The 17,470-nt window shown below is 39.3% G+C and overlaps 2 protein-coding genes and 1 long non-coding RNA gene across 4 annotated transcripts; 1 reads left to right on the top strand and 2 right to left on the bottom strand.

Moving 5' to 3' along the window:
- Nucleotides 1–514: 514 nt before the first annotated feature.
- Nucleotides 515–2,381, bottom strand: LOC117236176 (myosin regulatory light chain sqh). Its single transcript, XM_033498900.1, has 4 exons — nt 2,258–2,381; nt 1,144–1,343; nt 855–1,068; nt 515–770 (listed from the first exon to the last, which is right to left on the bottom strand). The coding sequence occupies exons 2-4, from the start codon at nt 1,331–1,333 to the stop codon at nt 650–652; spliced, it is 525 nt and encodes a 174-aa protein (XP_033354791.1). The 5' UTR covers nt 1,334–1,343; nt 2,258–2,381; the 3' UTR covers nt 515–649.
- Nucleotides 1,933–2,865, top strand: LOC117236179. The gene is made up of 3 exons (XR_004493803.1): nt 1,933–2,048; nt 2,179–2,371; nt 2,712–2,865. It is a non-coding gene; the product is annotated as an uncharacterized LOC117236179 (long non-coding RNA).
- An 88-nt stretch (nt 2,866–2,953) lies between these two features.
- LOC117236174 (sushi, von Willebrand factor type A, EGF and pentraxin domain-containing protein 1) lies at nt 2,954–16,833 on the bottom strand. 2 transcript variants are annotated; one of them, XM_033498897.1, is made up of 22 exons: nt 16,562–16,833; nt 11,024–11,141; nt 9,885–9,943; nt 8,870–9,079; nt 8,549–8,644; nt 8,355–8,477; nt 8,104–8,267; nt 7,869–7,995; nt 7,167–7,316; nt 6,800–6,976; nt 6,499–6,678; nt 6,296–6,414; nt 5,815–6,049; nt 5,546–5,719; nt 5,245–5,424; nt 4,916–5,161; nt 4,665–4,844; nt 4,269–4,442; nt 3,995–4,174; nt 3,806–3,914; nt 3,549–3,731; nt 2,954–3,466 (listed from the first exon to the last, which is right to left on the bottom strand). In XM_033498897.1, the coding sequence occupies exons 1-22, from the start codon at nt 16,614–16,616 to the stop codon at nt 3,361–3,363; spliced, it is 3,345 nt and encodes a 1,114-aa protein (XP_033354788.1). In that variant the 5' UTR covers nt 16,617–16,833; the 3' UTR covers nt 2,954–3,360. The 2 variants fall into 2 exon arrangements, with proteins under 2 accessions (XP_033354788.1, XP_033354789.1); XM_033498898.1 differs by lacking the exon at nt 16,562–16,833 and adding an exon at nt 16,196–16,394.
- Nucleotides 16,834–17,470: the final 637 nt, after the last annotated feature.

The following is a 17,470-nucleotide window of genomic DNA, read 5'->3' as shown; positions in this document are numbered from 1 at the left end:
CAAATACTTTGTCAATGTTTATTTTTTCCTATCTTGTCTATTAATAGAAGTAGATAATTTTTTTTACGTTTCTTGTGCAGTTGTCTGTTTCTATTTAAATTTCTATTCTTCTGTCTTGTATCGAATTGTGTTCAGTTGTAGTATCTTAAATATTAAATGTTATTGTTTATTTTCGCTGGATATGAAAGTCAAATAGAGTGGATGTAAAGATAAACGTCATGTTTTTAATGTATAATTCATTATTATATTAAAATATAAATACCAACTCTTTAACAACTATATGTTAATGTAGCATATAATATATATTACATATCGAATTTTTTCTATCGATTTTACAGTGATTGTAGTTCGTATTAAGATGTGAATTAATTTTTCTGTTCTTTATCTCCGTTCGCGTAGGTTGTATATATGAACATTTTGATTTGAAATGAATATGACAAATGTTCACGTGTTTTGGGACTTGTACATTTAGGACCTAGAGATAAGGCAGTTGTTCGACAAATAATATAAATCCTAGATTTTCAGTTGTTCTCATTAATAGAGGATATATAAAATACAAGTGATATTTGAAACTTTACAATTTCAACCATATTAAAAAGTGTTACACGCTCAATCAAACAGATATAAAGAACGGGATATTTCAAATTTTTCACTGTTCGTCCTTGTCTTTAGCACCGTGTTTTAAAATTCGGGTAAATTCTATATAGTCGAACATCGATCCTTTGATAGGTGCTTCTCGATACATTTCGTCCACATCGTCATCCGTAAATCTAGATACACAAAAAATGAACGATGAATTTCTTACTCATTTCAGTAGAATAATAAGGCATACTACATGCAGAAATAAAAATTACCTGTCTCCCATTGTAGTAAGTAATTCTCGAAGACGTTCTTCGTTTATGTGTCCAGTATTTTCTTCGTCGAAACAACCAAAGGCATTCTTAATTACATCTTCCGGATCTGTGCCCTGAAGTCTTTCGCCGAATAAAGTTAAAAACATTGTAAAATTGATAGGTCCTGGAGCCTCATTCATCATTCCCTCCAAGTATTCGTCAGTAGGATTTTTACCTGAAACAAAAATCAATTACCTTGTAAAATTTAAAAAATCGTCGCGATACGATAAATACTTGCTTAGCGTCTTACCTAACGAGGCAAGCATGTCGTGAAGGTCTTCTTTATCGATGAAACCATCGTGATTTTGGTCGATCATATTGAAAGCTTCCTTAAATTCAGCGATTTGAGCTTGATCAAACATCGCGAAGACGTTTGATGTTGCGCGTTGTGCACGCTTTTTGGTTGTTGCACGGCGTCCGGCTGTTTTACGCGAAGACATGTTTGTATTCCTAAAATTATGAATAAAAAAGACAATTACATCATTTAATTCATATTTTTTGTAAGTATGTATTAGTTATTATTTGCTGTATTTTTATAAATTGCTTAATTCATAGAGATAGCATCGCAAAGGGAGTAGAGGTTATGTAAATTTGACTACCAGTTAGTTTCTCATGTTGAATTAGAACAGTGTTAAAAAAAAGATAATAGCCACTAGACCTATCTAAAGGATAGTCTTTATTGAGCTACTATTTATTTTTAGACAATTAATTTAGGATATCACGACGTAACCAAAATCAGGATAAAAATAAGATCGTCTACGTGACGGTTCAACAAAGAGGACATTACACTCTACATCTATAGAAATCTATATAAAAGTACATATCCGTCATACAGTTCAATTTGAATTTTAAACTATAATTTAAATAACAAAATTGGGACAGTAAAATCTGCTGCACACTCGTTTGGATAGATGTTATTTGTAAAGTAATATTACACCTTACGTTTTCAGCTCTTCTCAATACGCTTACATTGTTAAGTTTTCTTCAATGAAATATCATGCTACAATTTCTATTTTGTTACTCTTTGTTTCAGAATTTTCGCTCAGCTATATTCGAACAGGCTATATTTGACTTTTCATAAACATTTATTGGTTATAATTGGAACTCTTATAAAATTGCTATACAAAGAATATCATTGTTTTTAAAGGACAAAAGGTATAAAAATAACTTCCTTAAGTTACAGAAATTGACAAAAAACGTATGCATATCATTCGAAGCGATACAATAACAATGGCCGTTCTTATAAGCAAAGTTGGATAGCTGTCAAATATTTTGTATTTTTCAGATTGTTTTCATATCTGCAAATCAGCCATTGGAAGTTTTCACATTGAAACGTTAAAGCAGACAAACGAATTTCTACCAACCTGATTTATAGCAGCTTCGAAACGAGAAGAACTCCAAAAAGCGTACAGCACAGATACTCGTGCACCACTGTGACTCACGTTACGCGTCACTCTATGGTTATTCACCACACCCGGGTAAGTAACGCCATCTAGTGAAGGATCATTTATCCATTACACGAGCCTTTTCTAGACATCCAAAAATTAGGCCACATGCAACGAAAAAAGAAAGAGAATTACGATGACCGAATTTTTCTTCGATATTTAAAATCCGTTAGTGCAATGAATATAATTTCAAATTCCACATATAAAAATTCCTATTACAAGAATAATAATCATTCTTAATTTTTACCTTCGCAAATTACAATGAATGTTATTTGATATTGTTTTGAAAACGGTCGAATTTATTTAAATATTTTATAGAACCGACGTAATAAATTAATAGCGTGTACTAAAAACGTTGCTTTATCCTCGAAAGGATACGCCATTACAGGTACCTTAGTTGGAGTAAATCGTTGACGGTGAAATCATTACCTTATAAGGCAATGAAAGAATCCGATATATATACATGTAGTTGACATTCATTTCGTAATCATATTTACAGTATATGTGATAAATAATGATACTGAAACGCATCGATCTGAATTGAAATTATTTACAAAAACGTCATAACTATATTTTTGGTATGTACTTCCCGTAAAGATATAACAAAATATAAAATAAAACAAGAGAGCATTGGTTTCTTTATTTTCATAACCAATGAACACACGAATTTATGTTACAAATTCATCGCTTGAAACTTACAAGTAATTCTAAATTAGGAGAACACGCTATATACATAATAATACATACATAAATTGAATCGTGGAAGTAATGTAATAAAGTTCGTTAATATTACACACTTTCGTCATTGGTATGGAAAAGATCGAAGTATTTTTTTCATAGACACTTCTTCATCATCACGTTACTTCTCTTTACTTATTTACATACATCGGCGATGCGCCGAATACAATAATATAAATAAAGATAACAAAGCTTCACGTATTTGTATCCTCCTATCTGTACATTGTACATAAATAATACCTGACTTTAAGAAACACACTCGGTTCTAATTGTCGTATTTCAAACTATCGCACGGATACTCCATTAATTGTAATGCCGTTCCTGTTTGAAACTGGTTCTGCTTCATAATGTCCCGATCTACCGTAATGTCTTCTCATATTGGTACCGTACCTTCGATTGAATGAAAACAATTTATCATCTTTTCTTTTTTCTACGAGACAAATTCCTAAAAGAAATACTTGTTTCGACTCACCCGTATGTACTGCCACTTAGACTGTAAGGACTGTCGTAGAGACCGTCCTCTGGAACATTTTCGTACATGGTGTTGGTTGTGCCATCGTTAAGAGTGGCATAAGACATAACAGCGGCATTTTGGTCCTCTTTTCTTTCAGCCGCTTGAACATTTTCCGTGTTCTTTACCGGCGTAGCTTTCCTCCTAAAAAGATACGTCATTTTAGCAAACTTTTTATTTAAAGATTAATCGTCAACGTTCTCGTAAATTCTACGTACAGTCTTAGATAGACGGGTCCAAGAATAATTAATATAAATATTATAACTCCAGCTCCAATACCAACGCTAGTACCCACGCCTTGTGCTTCAGCTACTTCATTTGGCATAACTATCGAATAACGAATATTCATGAGTGAAAATGCATTTCCCTTTTCCTCTTTTCAATATATCTCTGAATGTATTTCTTACATTCGCATTTGGGTTCCTCTCCACTCCATGAACCAGTATCTAAACATTTTCTTAAAAACGGCCCCACTCTTTCGTACTGTGGTAAACAGTGATATTCTGCGGTTCCACCATAAGTAGTACTTCCGTTTACCACTATCACTCTACCATTTTCTATAGGTTCCGGATGTTTGCAATCGACCGCTATAAATACAGATTTGTATTTTAATGTACTAATGTATTCTAGTTGGTTAATTTAAAGGTACTTAAAGAAGATTAAAACGATATGTATAATTACAAAAACAGGCTGGCGTGCTTCCACTCCAGGATCCATTCTGCAAGCATATTCTAGTTTCGTTCCCTTCCATGTAGAATCCACGCGGACAACTGTAATGAGCCACTCCACCTACGCTGTGAGTCGAAACTTGCGTGGATAACACTCCCTCTTTTTCGGGGTCTTTGCACCTAATTTCTGTGTGTACAAAGTGCAAATGAATGTAACGTAAAAAATATTTACTGAACATTTCAAAAGATATGTATCACATTCGTTGATACAGTTTACAATAAGAACACTATCAACACTTATAACGTAATCGCACGCATCACATTTTCTACTATACAGAAATTACCTCGTATAAGACTTTTTTAAAACAGCATTTATAATTTGAAATTAAATTCTAATCTAGACGATTACCCTTACAAACTGGGGTGTCGCTGCTCCAGGTGCCATTCTCGAGACACAGTCTCCTAGCAAATCCATCCAATTCAAAGTTACCGTCACACTCGTAAAGAGCAGCAGCTCCATAATAGGTAGCGTTCGACGTTAAAGTATATCTTCCATGTTGAATGTGTTCCGGTTTTCCACAATCGACATCTGAAAGATGTTTTTATTGAAACCGAATATTTCGCAACGGTTTAAACGCTACAATTTTTCAAGTTCCTTACAGACACATCGCGGAACCTCGCCGCTCCATTTTCCGTTGTCCTCGCAAGTGGATAGAGGTTCCCCGACCACCTTGTACCCTCTCTCACAACGATATTTTGCAAGTGCACCGATCTTGTAGGAAGTCGCACCGGTATTAGAATTCTCCGGAGTTCCTGTCCGAATTAGAGTTCTACCGTACATTCGATCATTGCCAGTCACAGAAAGAATTCCATGCTCTGCGTAAATCGGCTCCGGGCAGCGAATTTCTGCGAGAAAGAGGAAAGAGACATTATCCTTATTGAAATGTGAAATAAACTTTAAACTGTGTTTAAATAAAACGTGCAAGCACCTTCACACTTTGGAGTCGCGTCGCTCCATTGCCCGTTGTCTAAGCAGTATCTTCTTGACACTCCATTTAGCCTATAGTTTCTCGTGCAACTGTAGGTGATTTCGCTTCCGAGATGAGTCGTCCCATTCACGTATTCTGCAGCACCATTCAAGACAGGCAAAACTTTCCCGCAGTCCACATCTACGAAACAGAAAGTCGAGGAGATTGTCATCAGAGACTTTTATCGCCGCGGAATTAATCCAAAGAAATCGAGATTCCTTTGAAGGGAATTCTTAACAAATTTAACAACGGTGAAACTTACACTCGCAGGTCGGTACTTCTCCCGACCATTCACCGTCTTTGCCACAAGTATGTCTTGTTTCTCCTTGAAGTAAGTATCCTGCTTCGCAATGGTATTCAATACCACTGTGAACATTTAAATCGTATCCGACGACGTAGCTTCCAGCCGGTACTTCAGGTTCTTCGCAGGTGATTACTGTATCAATCGAAATAATCGAGACTCTCAAGTTACCTGTCGTTTTATATCGTTTAATGTCGTATGCGTTTTGAGAAAAGATTTAATTTGTTTACATTCGCACGACGGCGTGTCGTGACTCCATTTCCCTTCTTTGGTGCATTCTTGCTTCGCTTCACCAACCAACCAGTAATCTTCCAGACAAGTATACGCGGCCAAACTCTTAACCGTGGTGGTGCCATTAATTAGGGTCACGGAACCGAACTCAATTTGCGCCGGTGCTCCACAATCGACGAATCTGCATTGAGGCGCTTTACCTGACCATTCACCGCCGACGTCGCACGTGAGAACCTTTCGAAATTGATTATCGATGTTTAATATTCTATTCTCTTCTCAGTGTAATCGCTTAAATAAACAGCTTGCGCAAATCTTTCGCAAATCTTCTAAATAATAGCGTTGTAATCGCGGTGAAAGATATACGTAATAGAATATACGTTCGAAATGGTTGTACGCAGCGAGCATAATAAATGAGAGAAAAGCAAGTAGGACAAATTATGCGCAAAGTTAAAAGTCTAAATTGTATTTAAAGTTGCTTACGTTATCTCCGAATAGAATGAAGCCATTTTGGCAAGAATAAGTGGCTGTCGAGCCTGCTCTCTTTCCGGTAGTTGTCACAACTCCGCCGTTAATTTGAGGTGGTTCCGGACACCAGTCAACTGCAAAATAATAAACGATAATCTAAATTATGTAGATGTGTGGCTACGATTTATGATAATATCACTGTAAAATTGATCTCGCACATAAACACTGAGGTTGATGTCCACTCCATATACCGCCGTCTCCGCATCTACGCCTCGCATCACCGAGCAACGTGTAGTTTTCTTTACATGCGTAATCAGCAAGCGCTCCGTGAGTCGTTCTTTTATTGACCAACGTGATCGCGCCGTTTTCCAGTTCAGGCAGGGGGCCGCAGTCGACAACTATGAAGCATTTAAAAGATGACGTTGAGTATACGCAAGATGGTTACCGATCACCAGCTGCATCATTATTATCCGAGCAATTATGCAACGCGCGTAGCGACACGCGTGCGATTAAACTTACATTTGCACATGGCCGGCTCGCCACTCCAAAATCCATTTGGTTGACAGGTTCTACTCTTCGATCCTATTAGCATATATCCATCGGGACAAACGTATTCTATCGTTGATCCTATGGTTCGTTTGGTGCCTATAATTGTCGTGTTTTCGAACTTTTCTGGACTACCGCAAGTAGGTGGCCCTGGATAAATAAATAGAAATATATTTATTTATTTATTTATATATGCATTGCAATTTATAACCGAAATACTTGTACATGGATTACATATTTCCATCGTACTCTCCTTTAAATGTTCGACCGAATTAATTGTGTAGTTTTCCATGCTTATGTGTATATGTTTATGTATATCTACGTATCAATTACTACTCACTGCTTTGGCATATCCAATGCAAATAGTCAAGGTTACAGCCAACGTCATTCCACAGCCAGCTACGACCACCGTCCAGCACTACGCAATTTTGCTCGCCGTTATAATTATTTGGTTGATCTTTTCCCCAGGACGGTTTTTGCACAATCTCGCCTAGAAATAGCGGAAATTAACGCGATATATTTTACACGCCTCAAGGAAACTCGCTTCGCCAAACAGATAAATAAGAAGGTCTTTAACCTCATCGTAGGAAGATCGGCATCTAAAGCAAGCCTTTCGTCTGTTCGATCCAGACGCAACAAACAATTAAGAGAGATTATACGTTGGAACAGACGCTCGCGGGTGTAACTTCCGTTGATTTCCTCATAGCCGTAACTTTCACGTTCTATTTATTAGCACGTGTTATTACGCCGATAATCCCTGTCGAGATGATCTTTGATTTCCGTAGAGCACGATAACTCGTCGAGAGACGAATTTCGGATTAACGAATTCAACTCGTCGACGGAACTATAATTATCGTGTAATTGCGAAGCAAATTGATTGGTTCGTGCCGACGAATCTAACCAGGGTTGCTCAACCTCTCCGACCCGGTTCTCATGGTCGTTGCCGATAAATCGTGAGAATGGAAAAATCTGTTTTGGCTGCAGTCGATGAATAAACGAGATTCGGATACAGATCGAACAGACTAAAGAGCAAAATATTCACCGTCAACCCATCGCCATGTTCTCGCCGTTATCAGCGGTTCCTTCTGAGCACCTATCCAAACTAGTTGCGTTTTCAGTTTGTCCTTCCGCCTTTCGAGATTGTTTAGTATATACACCGAGGCTGCGCCCTGTATCGCAACATATACGAAGATTACAGATACGTAGAGTTCAGGATTGGAACGCATTCAACAACAAGATATCAGAGAGCCCTTGTTATAGAGGCTTGCTATAGAGACCTGGAAACCATGAACGAGATCACCGCCTCTTGTCCGACAATAATTTCTGGCCTCTTGAAAGGAGCCACCCTTTTTCACGATGAACTCGTAACAGGTGGAATTGAAAGCAGCCAGGTCAGCGTCAGCTGGCGTCCCAGTGTAAGCGCATCTGTCAGTTGAGAATTCTACGGAAAAGCAGGTAGAATTTTTGTACAAAAATTTGCCCCGATAGACTGTCGACAGAAATTCCTACTTTTCAGCTTTCGGCTTACCATCAACAGCAAACACTTCCACCTCGCACAAACTCAAGCTTCCCTCGACGCCGACCAGCTGCAGAAACACATATTGGCCGATCAGGGCTCTGGCGCATACGAAAGTCTTCGTGATTCCCTCCTCTGTAAGAATTAAGCGATCGACCAGAAATACGATTACGATCGTATATTTTAATAAGCAAACAACTGTTTACCAATCGTGCCAGGGAACCAGGCGCACAGGGGATTGCGTTGCAGCTCTACGCTGCTATTACCAACGCGTATTTCGATATCCTGAAGCGGTTGATGACCTGTTCACAAGGAGGAATTATTCTCATTTTCGATTCGACGTCTGACGGTCGAATAAAAGCATTTCTCCGAAGAAAGTTCTGCACACGCGTACAACATTATTTGCTCCAGAAGGAAAGTATTAGGTTTCAATGCGAGTTTTTAAATTTCACAAAACGATATCCACTTTATTCCACTTTCTATATATAATGAAGGCAAACATGTGAGAAGTAAGAGGAGACATTTACCGCAGCAACCTCTGGTTGTTACTCTGACCACTTTTACCGAATACGACTTGAGAAGGTCGACCTTCCACCAAGGGCTAGGCTCGCTTTGAGTCTCGGTGCATCTCTTTCCATCGTGTTCCGTACTTGAATCGCCGTCGTTTCCGTGGCTGGCGTCTCCGCCTCGTACGGTGGTCGATTGGTTGGTTGGTTTGCGAAAGGCGACGTTCGTGCCTGCAACAACGCGTATTTCAGCAAACACGACACGGTGACTAACTCGAACAGAGAGTAACGAATTAAAGAAAAAGGGAAGGGAAAGAGTAAACGAGCGGGTCGAAGCAAACCGTTGCAGAGTAAACTGCTTGGAACCGAACAAAGCCGAGAGACGATGTCACCAACTACAAGCGCGTAACAAAACGTCTATTACCGGCAGGATGCGTTTAGTAATAAAGAGAAACGATTATCCGGCGTCGTAGATAGTTTCACCGAGTCGTAGATATTTGAGGTTTAGGAATTTTCCGCATTCTCGATCAAAATAATTTCCACGCGATTCTGTTAACCGGGTGTCGCAGTTTAAGGCAACTGCCACCGAATAAATCGCTGGTTACGTAACACGTTTCCGCCGATACACGTTTTACCGCGCTGCGCAAACTTTCTTTCCATCGGCGTTTCAAACGGATTTTGCCAGTAAAAGTGAAACGTCGCAGCGAATGAAAAAAGCGAGACCAATATCGGGACCAAGGGTCGACGCATTTTAACGAAGCTGCCTCGTAGCATACGAAAAATCGCTTTCTAACGTACGCTCGTCAGAGTAATACCTCCGTGCTGCATTTTAAGAGGAAAGAGTTGAATTTCGTCGATCACTAAGTGCAATCGTCTCTTTTGCGAAACCGTGCCGATATACATATCGAGGAGAAAGCTGCGTACCATCTCGTTGTCAAGAGAAACGCGTAATCGAACGTGGTACGCTTGGTGAAGAATTTTGGATAAGAAAGATCCCGAACGAAGCTGTATATAAGATTAGCAAACTAACGCTTACCGCAGAATGGTAGATCCCCTTGCCATTTTCCACCAGCGTTGCATGTTAGGCTGCCACTGCTGAGCGAGTAATAGTCGAATGAAGTAAATCAGAATTCTCCGTTTCCTTGTAAACAATGCACGGCAAGAAAAGAAAAGGCCAACACGCGAGCAAATATCGTCAACCATACAAATTATAAGAAAACGGAGAAAGTCCGTAATAAGCGTTGCTATCGGCGGATATCGTACTTACTATACAAACGATCGTTTCACTCGCTCGTAACTCGAACACATTCGTACATATTATGCGAATAAAGTAACGTCCATTCTGGCATTCGTTTCTTCCCAATTTCGTTTTGCCGTGATTCCTTCGCCATGCACTGTTTGCTTTACTTTTCAAACAAATTCTTCTAATTTACTCGAGTACGATGCTCGCTGCTTTAAGGGGGTGTCCTGAATTAGAATGTTCTAAAACAGCGTCTTTTTGTGAGTTTTTTTTTAGAAGGGAAAGAAAGAAACGAAGTTATTGAATTTTGAGCTATGGTTTTATATATATTTAACGAATACAAATAAATTTTTTTAAAGTAAAAGAAAGAATTATAACAGATTTCTAAGCCTATTTCATGGGCTGCAGTTTTCTTGACTGAAACAGAAAACCAAAAAAGGATTAGATTATTATATATTTTTCCTCTGGGTGAACTAAGCAAAGGCAGACGAAGGTTTACTTAAATAATTCTTATAGCATCTTAAAGTTTATTTTCTTTTTTTAAGAAACACATTTCTTTTTAAACCCGCCAAAATTTTTAATTTCACATTTTTTTCTGCCGTTGTTTAGTTCACCCAGAAGAAAAATATATAATAGTCTAATCCTTTTTTAGTTTTCTGTTTCAGTCAAGAATTACGAGGTGGATCTTTCCCGCCGATTGAAGACTGCAGCCCATGAAATAGGCTTAGAAATCTGTTATAATTCTCTATTTTACTTTAAAAAAATTTTTTTGTATTCGTTAAATATATACAAAAACATACCTCAAAATTCAATAACTTCGTTTCTTTCTTTTCCTTCTAAAAAAAATCACAAAAAGACGCTGTTCTAGAACATCGTAATTCGGGACACCCCCTTAACATTTCACGAGATGTGAATACTCGCGAAGCCTCACTTACCCGAACAATTCGTATCCGGCGTCGCAAGTGTACGTTGCCAAAGTGCCTGTTGCTAAGGATTCATCGGACAGTGACACCTTGGCATTCATCGGTACAGCCGGATGTCCGCACTTCAATCCTATATTTAAGAAAATTAGATAGTTCAGCGGTGACGTTTTCAAAGTAAAGTTTTAGTAAATTCGTCGATCATTCGAAGGATCAACGTGTTGATGTTAACATCAAATCAAATATTAAATAGAAAGTTGATAGTCTCAACGCTATTATTTACGATAGACGCAAGGTAGCTAATTTCTCAGGAAAATAAGACGATTACTTTTGGTGAAACTGCAATCCTTACCACTTTCGGCTATTAAAGAGAGGAACATTCTGTCGAAGATTATTATCGGAACTTTCATGCTTTTGCCATGAACTTTACGTACGACAGAATTAAAAGAGACGTCGATCATTATCAGGACAGTAGCAATTAAATTTCAGCAACAGGAAATTTCGAATATATGTTGTTCGAATATCTTTGGCTCAAATGCCGCGCGGTAATAGGACAGAGGAATTTCTGATTACGGAATAATTGACACGACTTACTTTCCATTTAATGTGCCGTGATTTTCGTTATGTAAGTATATACCTGTTGTCAATTCGAAAGAACATGTCAAGGACGCATAACGCTCAAGTTTATAAGACCGTCGTGTCTCGCTCTTAAAATGTGACAAACAATAGCTATGACACAGTGATGCAAAGTGAAACTACGATGAAAATCCCACGCGTATCCCATTATTCGAATTCTATGAGCCGGGAAAAAGATTTTCTATCTTCTGCAAAAGGTTATAAAATTAGTAGGACGAACATAAAATAGACACAGTGCCATAAAGTTATGGACGGTTGGAAACGCGAGGTACGAGCGTATGAGAATCGGCAAGACCGTATGCGGCTTGAGGATTCTTGCGATGTAAAACTCAATGGTTGCAAGCTAACGATGGAAATTAACGCACATACATGTACGAACATTCCTCTGAGAATAGAACTTCGATACGTTAACAAAAGCTATCTACGTACGTATCTCTCTGTTCCACGTTCTCTTGAAAAAGCTTAAACCATTAAAAGAGTATTGTAACAAATGTTCGTCGTAGTCTGCGAGTTAATTTATATGTTTTCGTGTCTAGTATCTCTGTGAGTTAATTTACATGTTTTCGCGTCTAGTATCGATAGAGGAAGTTAGAACTAACTTCGAACTAGCCGGTTCAACGACAAGACAAGATTCCGGTCATCGAATCACACCTACGATATACATATTGTGTACGAACAGACGCATATTCGTGGTCGATAAGACGTTTGATCGTTGCAACATCGACATAAAAATGCGAAATGTCAGGATGGAAATAAGCAAGGAGAATAACATAAACTGCGCGAACGGTGCTCGTGTATACGAGCGATACAATCGTAAAAGTGATTAAAGAAGCGCAGTCGTGCGACTCATGGAATAAGTTTCCGGTGATATTTCAAGGCTGATCGCGAGAGATGGCCTTAAATTTTCGAATGGAGAATCTTAACGATTCTAATTTACGATCTCCTCGCCTTTGTGCCGTTGATTCTTTTCAATCGAGCGCCTGTGGGAATCCGTTAATTTAAATTTAAATCTTCGTGTGTACTCGATGGCCGGGTGAAAGCCAGCGTTGTCTCCTTTATTCGGTTCGAACTGCCGGGAACTCGGTGTCTCTCGAGAAACACCGAGTTACCGTTTCGTGCGAACGAGTTAATTAAAGCGAGTACAAACGCGTTCGCGCGTGCTACAGTCCACGATTATTTCGATTTGAAACACACTGTGTTGAGTTCGTACTATGTTGAATGTTTTTTTCATTCCTCACTTTCTATCTAATTACAGTCATTTCACCAAGATTTGAACCTAAACTTCTTAATTAGTCACGCAGGAATACTGTATATTAAAAGTCATCGAATGTTTACTCTGAATGGCCGTTATTCCTTTTTAATTAACTTTTGGTATTTCGAATACATCGACTTTTGGTATTTCGAAATTGATCGACGCGCGTACGCGTATTACTCGTTAAAATTCGGATGTTTTTAGGATAGTGTTGAATCCAAATATTTGGGAAAATCGTTAAAAATATGCGCACACCTTCGAAAGCTTCCAGATCTTCTTTTCTAAATGTAACTGCGGGTCGCAGGAATTCTGCGAAAGAGCGACGCTCGGTTCAGACCTCGAAGAAACGAAGAGGTCGAGAATTCCCGGTTAATTGTCTGCGTGCATACGTGTAAACACGTTGCTAGCTTTAGCTTGGTCTTTGGCATTCGTTGATCGCTTCATGGGTCTGGGTCACGCGGTAACAAAACTTTGAAGCCGAAATAACGGTACGACGTGGAGCTACTTCGAATCGAATCGAGACTACTATCGGTGAAGCGTGTCACGATACAGTTCTTGCTTTACCCATTTTTCTTGACTTTTCTTTAAATGGTTTAACTAACCCGCAGAAATATAGCTTGACGCATTCCCCATCCGAGATCACTTTTCCTTCCCTTGCAAATAATGATGATTCTTAACGAATCTATTCTGTTCCAACATTCTATCTCCACTTCTATTGCAGGTGCCAAAATATGAAGATCATACTTTGTTAAATTATTGAAAAATGGATGGCGTTGTACGAGCCTTTTGCTACACTTGTTTCAATGTCCGTAGGCCGTAGAAGAACAAGAGTGCAGCTTTTAACTGCATACTTCAAATGTTCTCGTACAATATTGCACGTAAGCGATTGTCAGGAAATGGGAAAGTAGGCGTGGCTGTTTACGTAGTAGTGTCTCGTAAAAAAGCAAGAGATCGATCGCCGGCTATTGAAAGATGAATTTGCTTCGAATCATTCTTCGAAGTTTCATTTTGCGTAAAATCTCGAGCTGGTGCTAGATAACAAGCGTATCACCGTGAATGTAATCTGTTCGTTTAGAATTTAAATCTGAAATACAAAGAAATCGTTAACGCATGTTTTAATCGATATTGCTGCGTCTCAGGAAGAAAGACAAAAGTACTTGGTCGTAATAACAGATGTTTCCAGTTATCGCGTTTACGTAAACGGCACATACCGAGAGCGAATTTTACAACTGCCTGGAGGGTATCAGTAGGGCATCGGGAAACCGGTTAACATCGTTATTCGGTTCTACGAAGAAAGATCCACTGGGAGGAACAGATGGTGAGCTGACCACCTTGGAATTCATAGCGCTTAAAATCTCTAATTTCCAATCGACCAACAGCATGGTAAAAAAACACGGATTGTTCGTTCTATCAGTTTCTATCGATACAGAACGATAGAAAGTTCTTTTTCGTGAGTTTCCTAATCTACTGTGCATGGTGGCAGAGCACGTGGCGTATGTGTCATCGCGATCGACGGTGACTTGCGACACCTCGCAACGTCAGGAAATGAAAACCTCGCCGCAGACCGTACACTTTCCTATCCTCGTTTCAGCGTTCGCACGCTTGCGAATCTGAAATAATTCAAAACATTTAAACGCTTGATACAACACCTCGAAAAACGTTCTACTAATTAATATAAAATCGTGTTTCGTAGACGCTGCCACCATCAAAATATGCAGAGTCCGCGTCGCGCATGTTGATCACCAGACAGAGAAAACAATTCGTTGTCGCCTGAAATTTCACCTGTATTGGTCGTCGAAGCATGGTGCCCCACCCAGAGAGGTGCGTTTATGGTAGCACAAGTTATCACGAGTTTCGCATGCCTTAGTTCAGCTAAATCGTCGACAGCTAAATGTTACGTCGGTCTCAGCTTAGAATCGTGCAAATCCACCACGTTCGACACGCTTCCTCTTTCTCGAGAACGAAAGAAAAGCGATCGCCTAGAATCTCGAGGACGCTTTTACTTCCCCACCTTAGCACGAGCTTCAACGCGCTACATTAGCCACACCGCGGTGCACCGGTTCGCTCCCCTGCAGATCGACCTATTATCCTATACTTTTATCGCTAACGATCTCCACGAGCCTCTCGAATTGGATTGGTCAGAATCGTGCGAACTGGTCTCTCTTAAGTATATTCGCTTTATACAACGTTTTATATTAACTTATACCGATCAATTTGTAGACCATTCTATTTATGAGGTAATCATGGGAAAGGCAGCTTCGTGTAATTTAATACAGTTTTTATAGCTTGTCTCGTTTTAATCGCAGATTTGGAACGCCTAAAGAAAATTCTTAATCGGGACAAATTTTTATCGAGGAAACACTTAGAGCGAAGAAACGAGAAAGTGGAAGAAGTCCGTAAGATTGACAAAGATTACGTCCTTCTTATGCGTTTTTGTTTGCGCAAATGAAAGTTCGCGTGAACGCTATCCGCGACGAAAATATTTCTGTACTTGTCGATGACGAAAAACGGACCGAGCGGCTCAACATTTACGAGGCCTTTGCCGCGTCTAATTCAAGTACAAATTCGAATCGAAAGTGTCTTGGGTGCCTCGTGCCGTACGGTAAAATGAAATGACAGAAAGAAGACGGTACGTTAAAAAAGTTCTCGCTGTTAGCACACGTGTTTCTTGTAGAGCTAATGATATATTACAAGTAGTTCTCGAAAAATTGTCGTGCATAGTGATATTATAGAGCCGTTAATATGCGCACACCAGAGGTGTAATGTCTAGCTACATAGATGTTTCATGTAGGTCAACCAGGAGAATGAGTTACAAAAGGCAAAACTCGCTTCGATTGACTGCCTCCACAACGAGTCTTGTTTCTTACGTTGCGCGACCAGTCTCGTTCACATTAAATTTAATCGAATAGAATAAAAAAATGGATCGCGGAGAACGCGTAATTTTAATACGAAATTGCTTGGAATTGGCATAGGGTTGACCAGACAGGAAAACGAATGCAAATTCGTCCTGTTTCCGACCGGCTTGTTCGATGAATATTTTTAAATGGTCCGCTGATTTTACGAATCGCATCTGCTGTTGGAACGAAGCGTTTCAAGGTGGTACCGTACACTATTTTTATCGTTAACTATCTGTGGGCAAAGTGATGGCCGTAATTAAAAACCTGTATGAAAAATTCGCAAGGTTTCAAGAAAACAAAACACGACGCGGTAGGAACCTGTACGTTTTATACGAGGCGGATACACCGGGTGACCTCGAGACACCAGAAAATCCGCGTGGACGAGAATCGAGTGGGCGGTACCTGTTTTGTACGCTTGTATTCCTTTCTTTAGTGCCAGGGACAAAACTCGAGAACAGATGGAAAATATCATATAGTCGCTGAATTTCAAATTTTGAAACGACTGATCAGCGCTCCTTTCTTATCGGTTCTTCGTGGTTCAATGAACTTCGAGATACATCGAATCGCACGTCCTACTGCAAAATGTGTTTTTCGGTCAAAAGGAAACGAACGTTCGATTCCAAATGATTAAAATTAAAAATAACTTGAATAACTAACATCGAAGGTTACCTCATGCAGATTAAACAGTCTTTACATTGGCCATTATACATAAATTGTTACTGAAAAGTTATGTTATAATATCGATTAACTTATGTTAAAAATACTTGCCTTCTGCGCCCACAACGAGGATTCCCAAAAGGGATAGGAGAATTTCTCGTCCCATCCTCGATATATCGTTTTCTGCTGTGGATAAAAGCCGGGATCACATCGAAAGTGCACTAACTTTGGTCGCGATCATTCACAAGTACGAGTATACGCTACAAGAGAACACTTTATCGTGCACCACGGAAACTTTCACAAGAAGTTTCTTTGTTCGATGCGTGGCACCGATGAAAACTAGTTTCGATAACAAAATATGCTTGTTCTTTAATTCACAAAAATTAAACAGCAACGCTACTATCGAACTCGCGCCAAAGTATAGTTCAAAGGTGACTCAGAAGATTCTTCCTGTTTTACCGTTCAATAAGCAGGTTTTTAGTCACCGTATGCGATCCGCAGATCAAATAATTGTTCTTCCATGGTTTCGTTAAGTTTGTTTAACTGTTATTCGCACTGCACGGAATTATTCGCCGTATTCCATATTTGGCCATAACTTTATTTTCGGTTCTTCATATTCTCGGTATTAGTGTCATTTCTTCAGTTACCAATACGGGGCGGAAATCGGCGGAAAAACGATTACGTTCGGAGAATACAATTCGAAGATCACACTACGACTTCGGTTCATTCGCGGCAAATTTAGTTCACGTTTAACCGAACACCGTTAAACGCAACTTTTCGACGGCATTTTCGCTGACCGTTTGGTCGAATGACGACCGAGTATGACGATCCGTTCCCTTCACTAGCTGTCCGTCGAGTGCCAGAGGCTTCGAGTCTCTTGTACTCCTTCGACATTATGAAAGTACAGTGTACTGTGCTGCATGTACCGTGCATCCAACTGACTACTGTAAAGGAACCTATGCTCTATGGAACTATGTTCCTCTCAACTTTTCGCTTTACGATCCACACCTTGCATATAGT

Source organism: Bombus vosnesenskii, unplaced genomic scaffold (assembly GCF_011952255.1).
Source record: "Bombus vosnesenskii isolate JDL3184/JDL3185 unplaced genomic scaffold, Bvos_JDL3184-5_v1.1 scf7180000013340, whole genome shotgun sequence".
Taxonomy (NCBI): Eukaryota; Metazoa; Arthropoda; class Insecta; order Hymenoptera; family Apidae; genus Bombus; species Bombus vosnesenskii.
The sequence above is the reverse complement of the archived record's forward strand: the minus strand, read 5'-3'. Positions and strand labels throughout refer to the sequence as shown.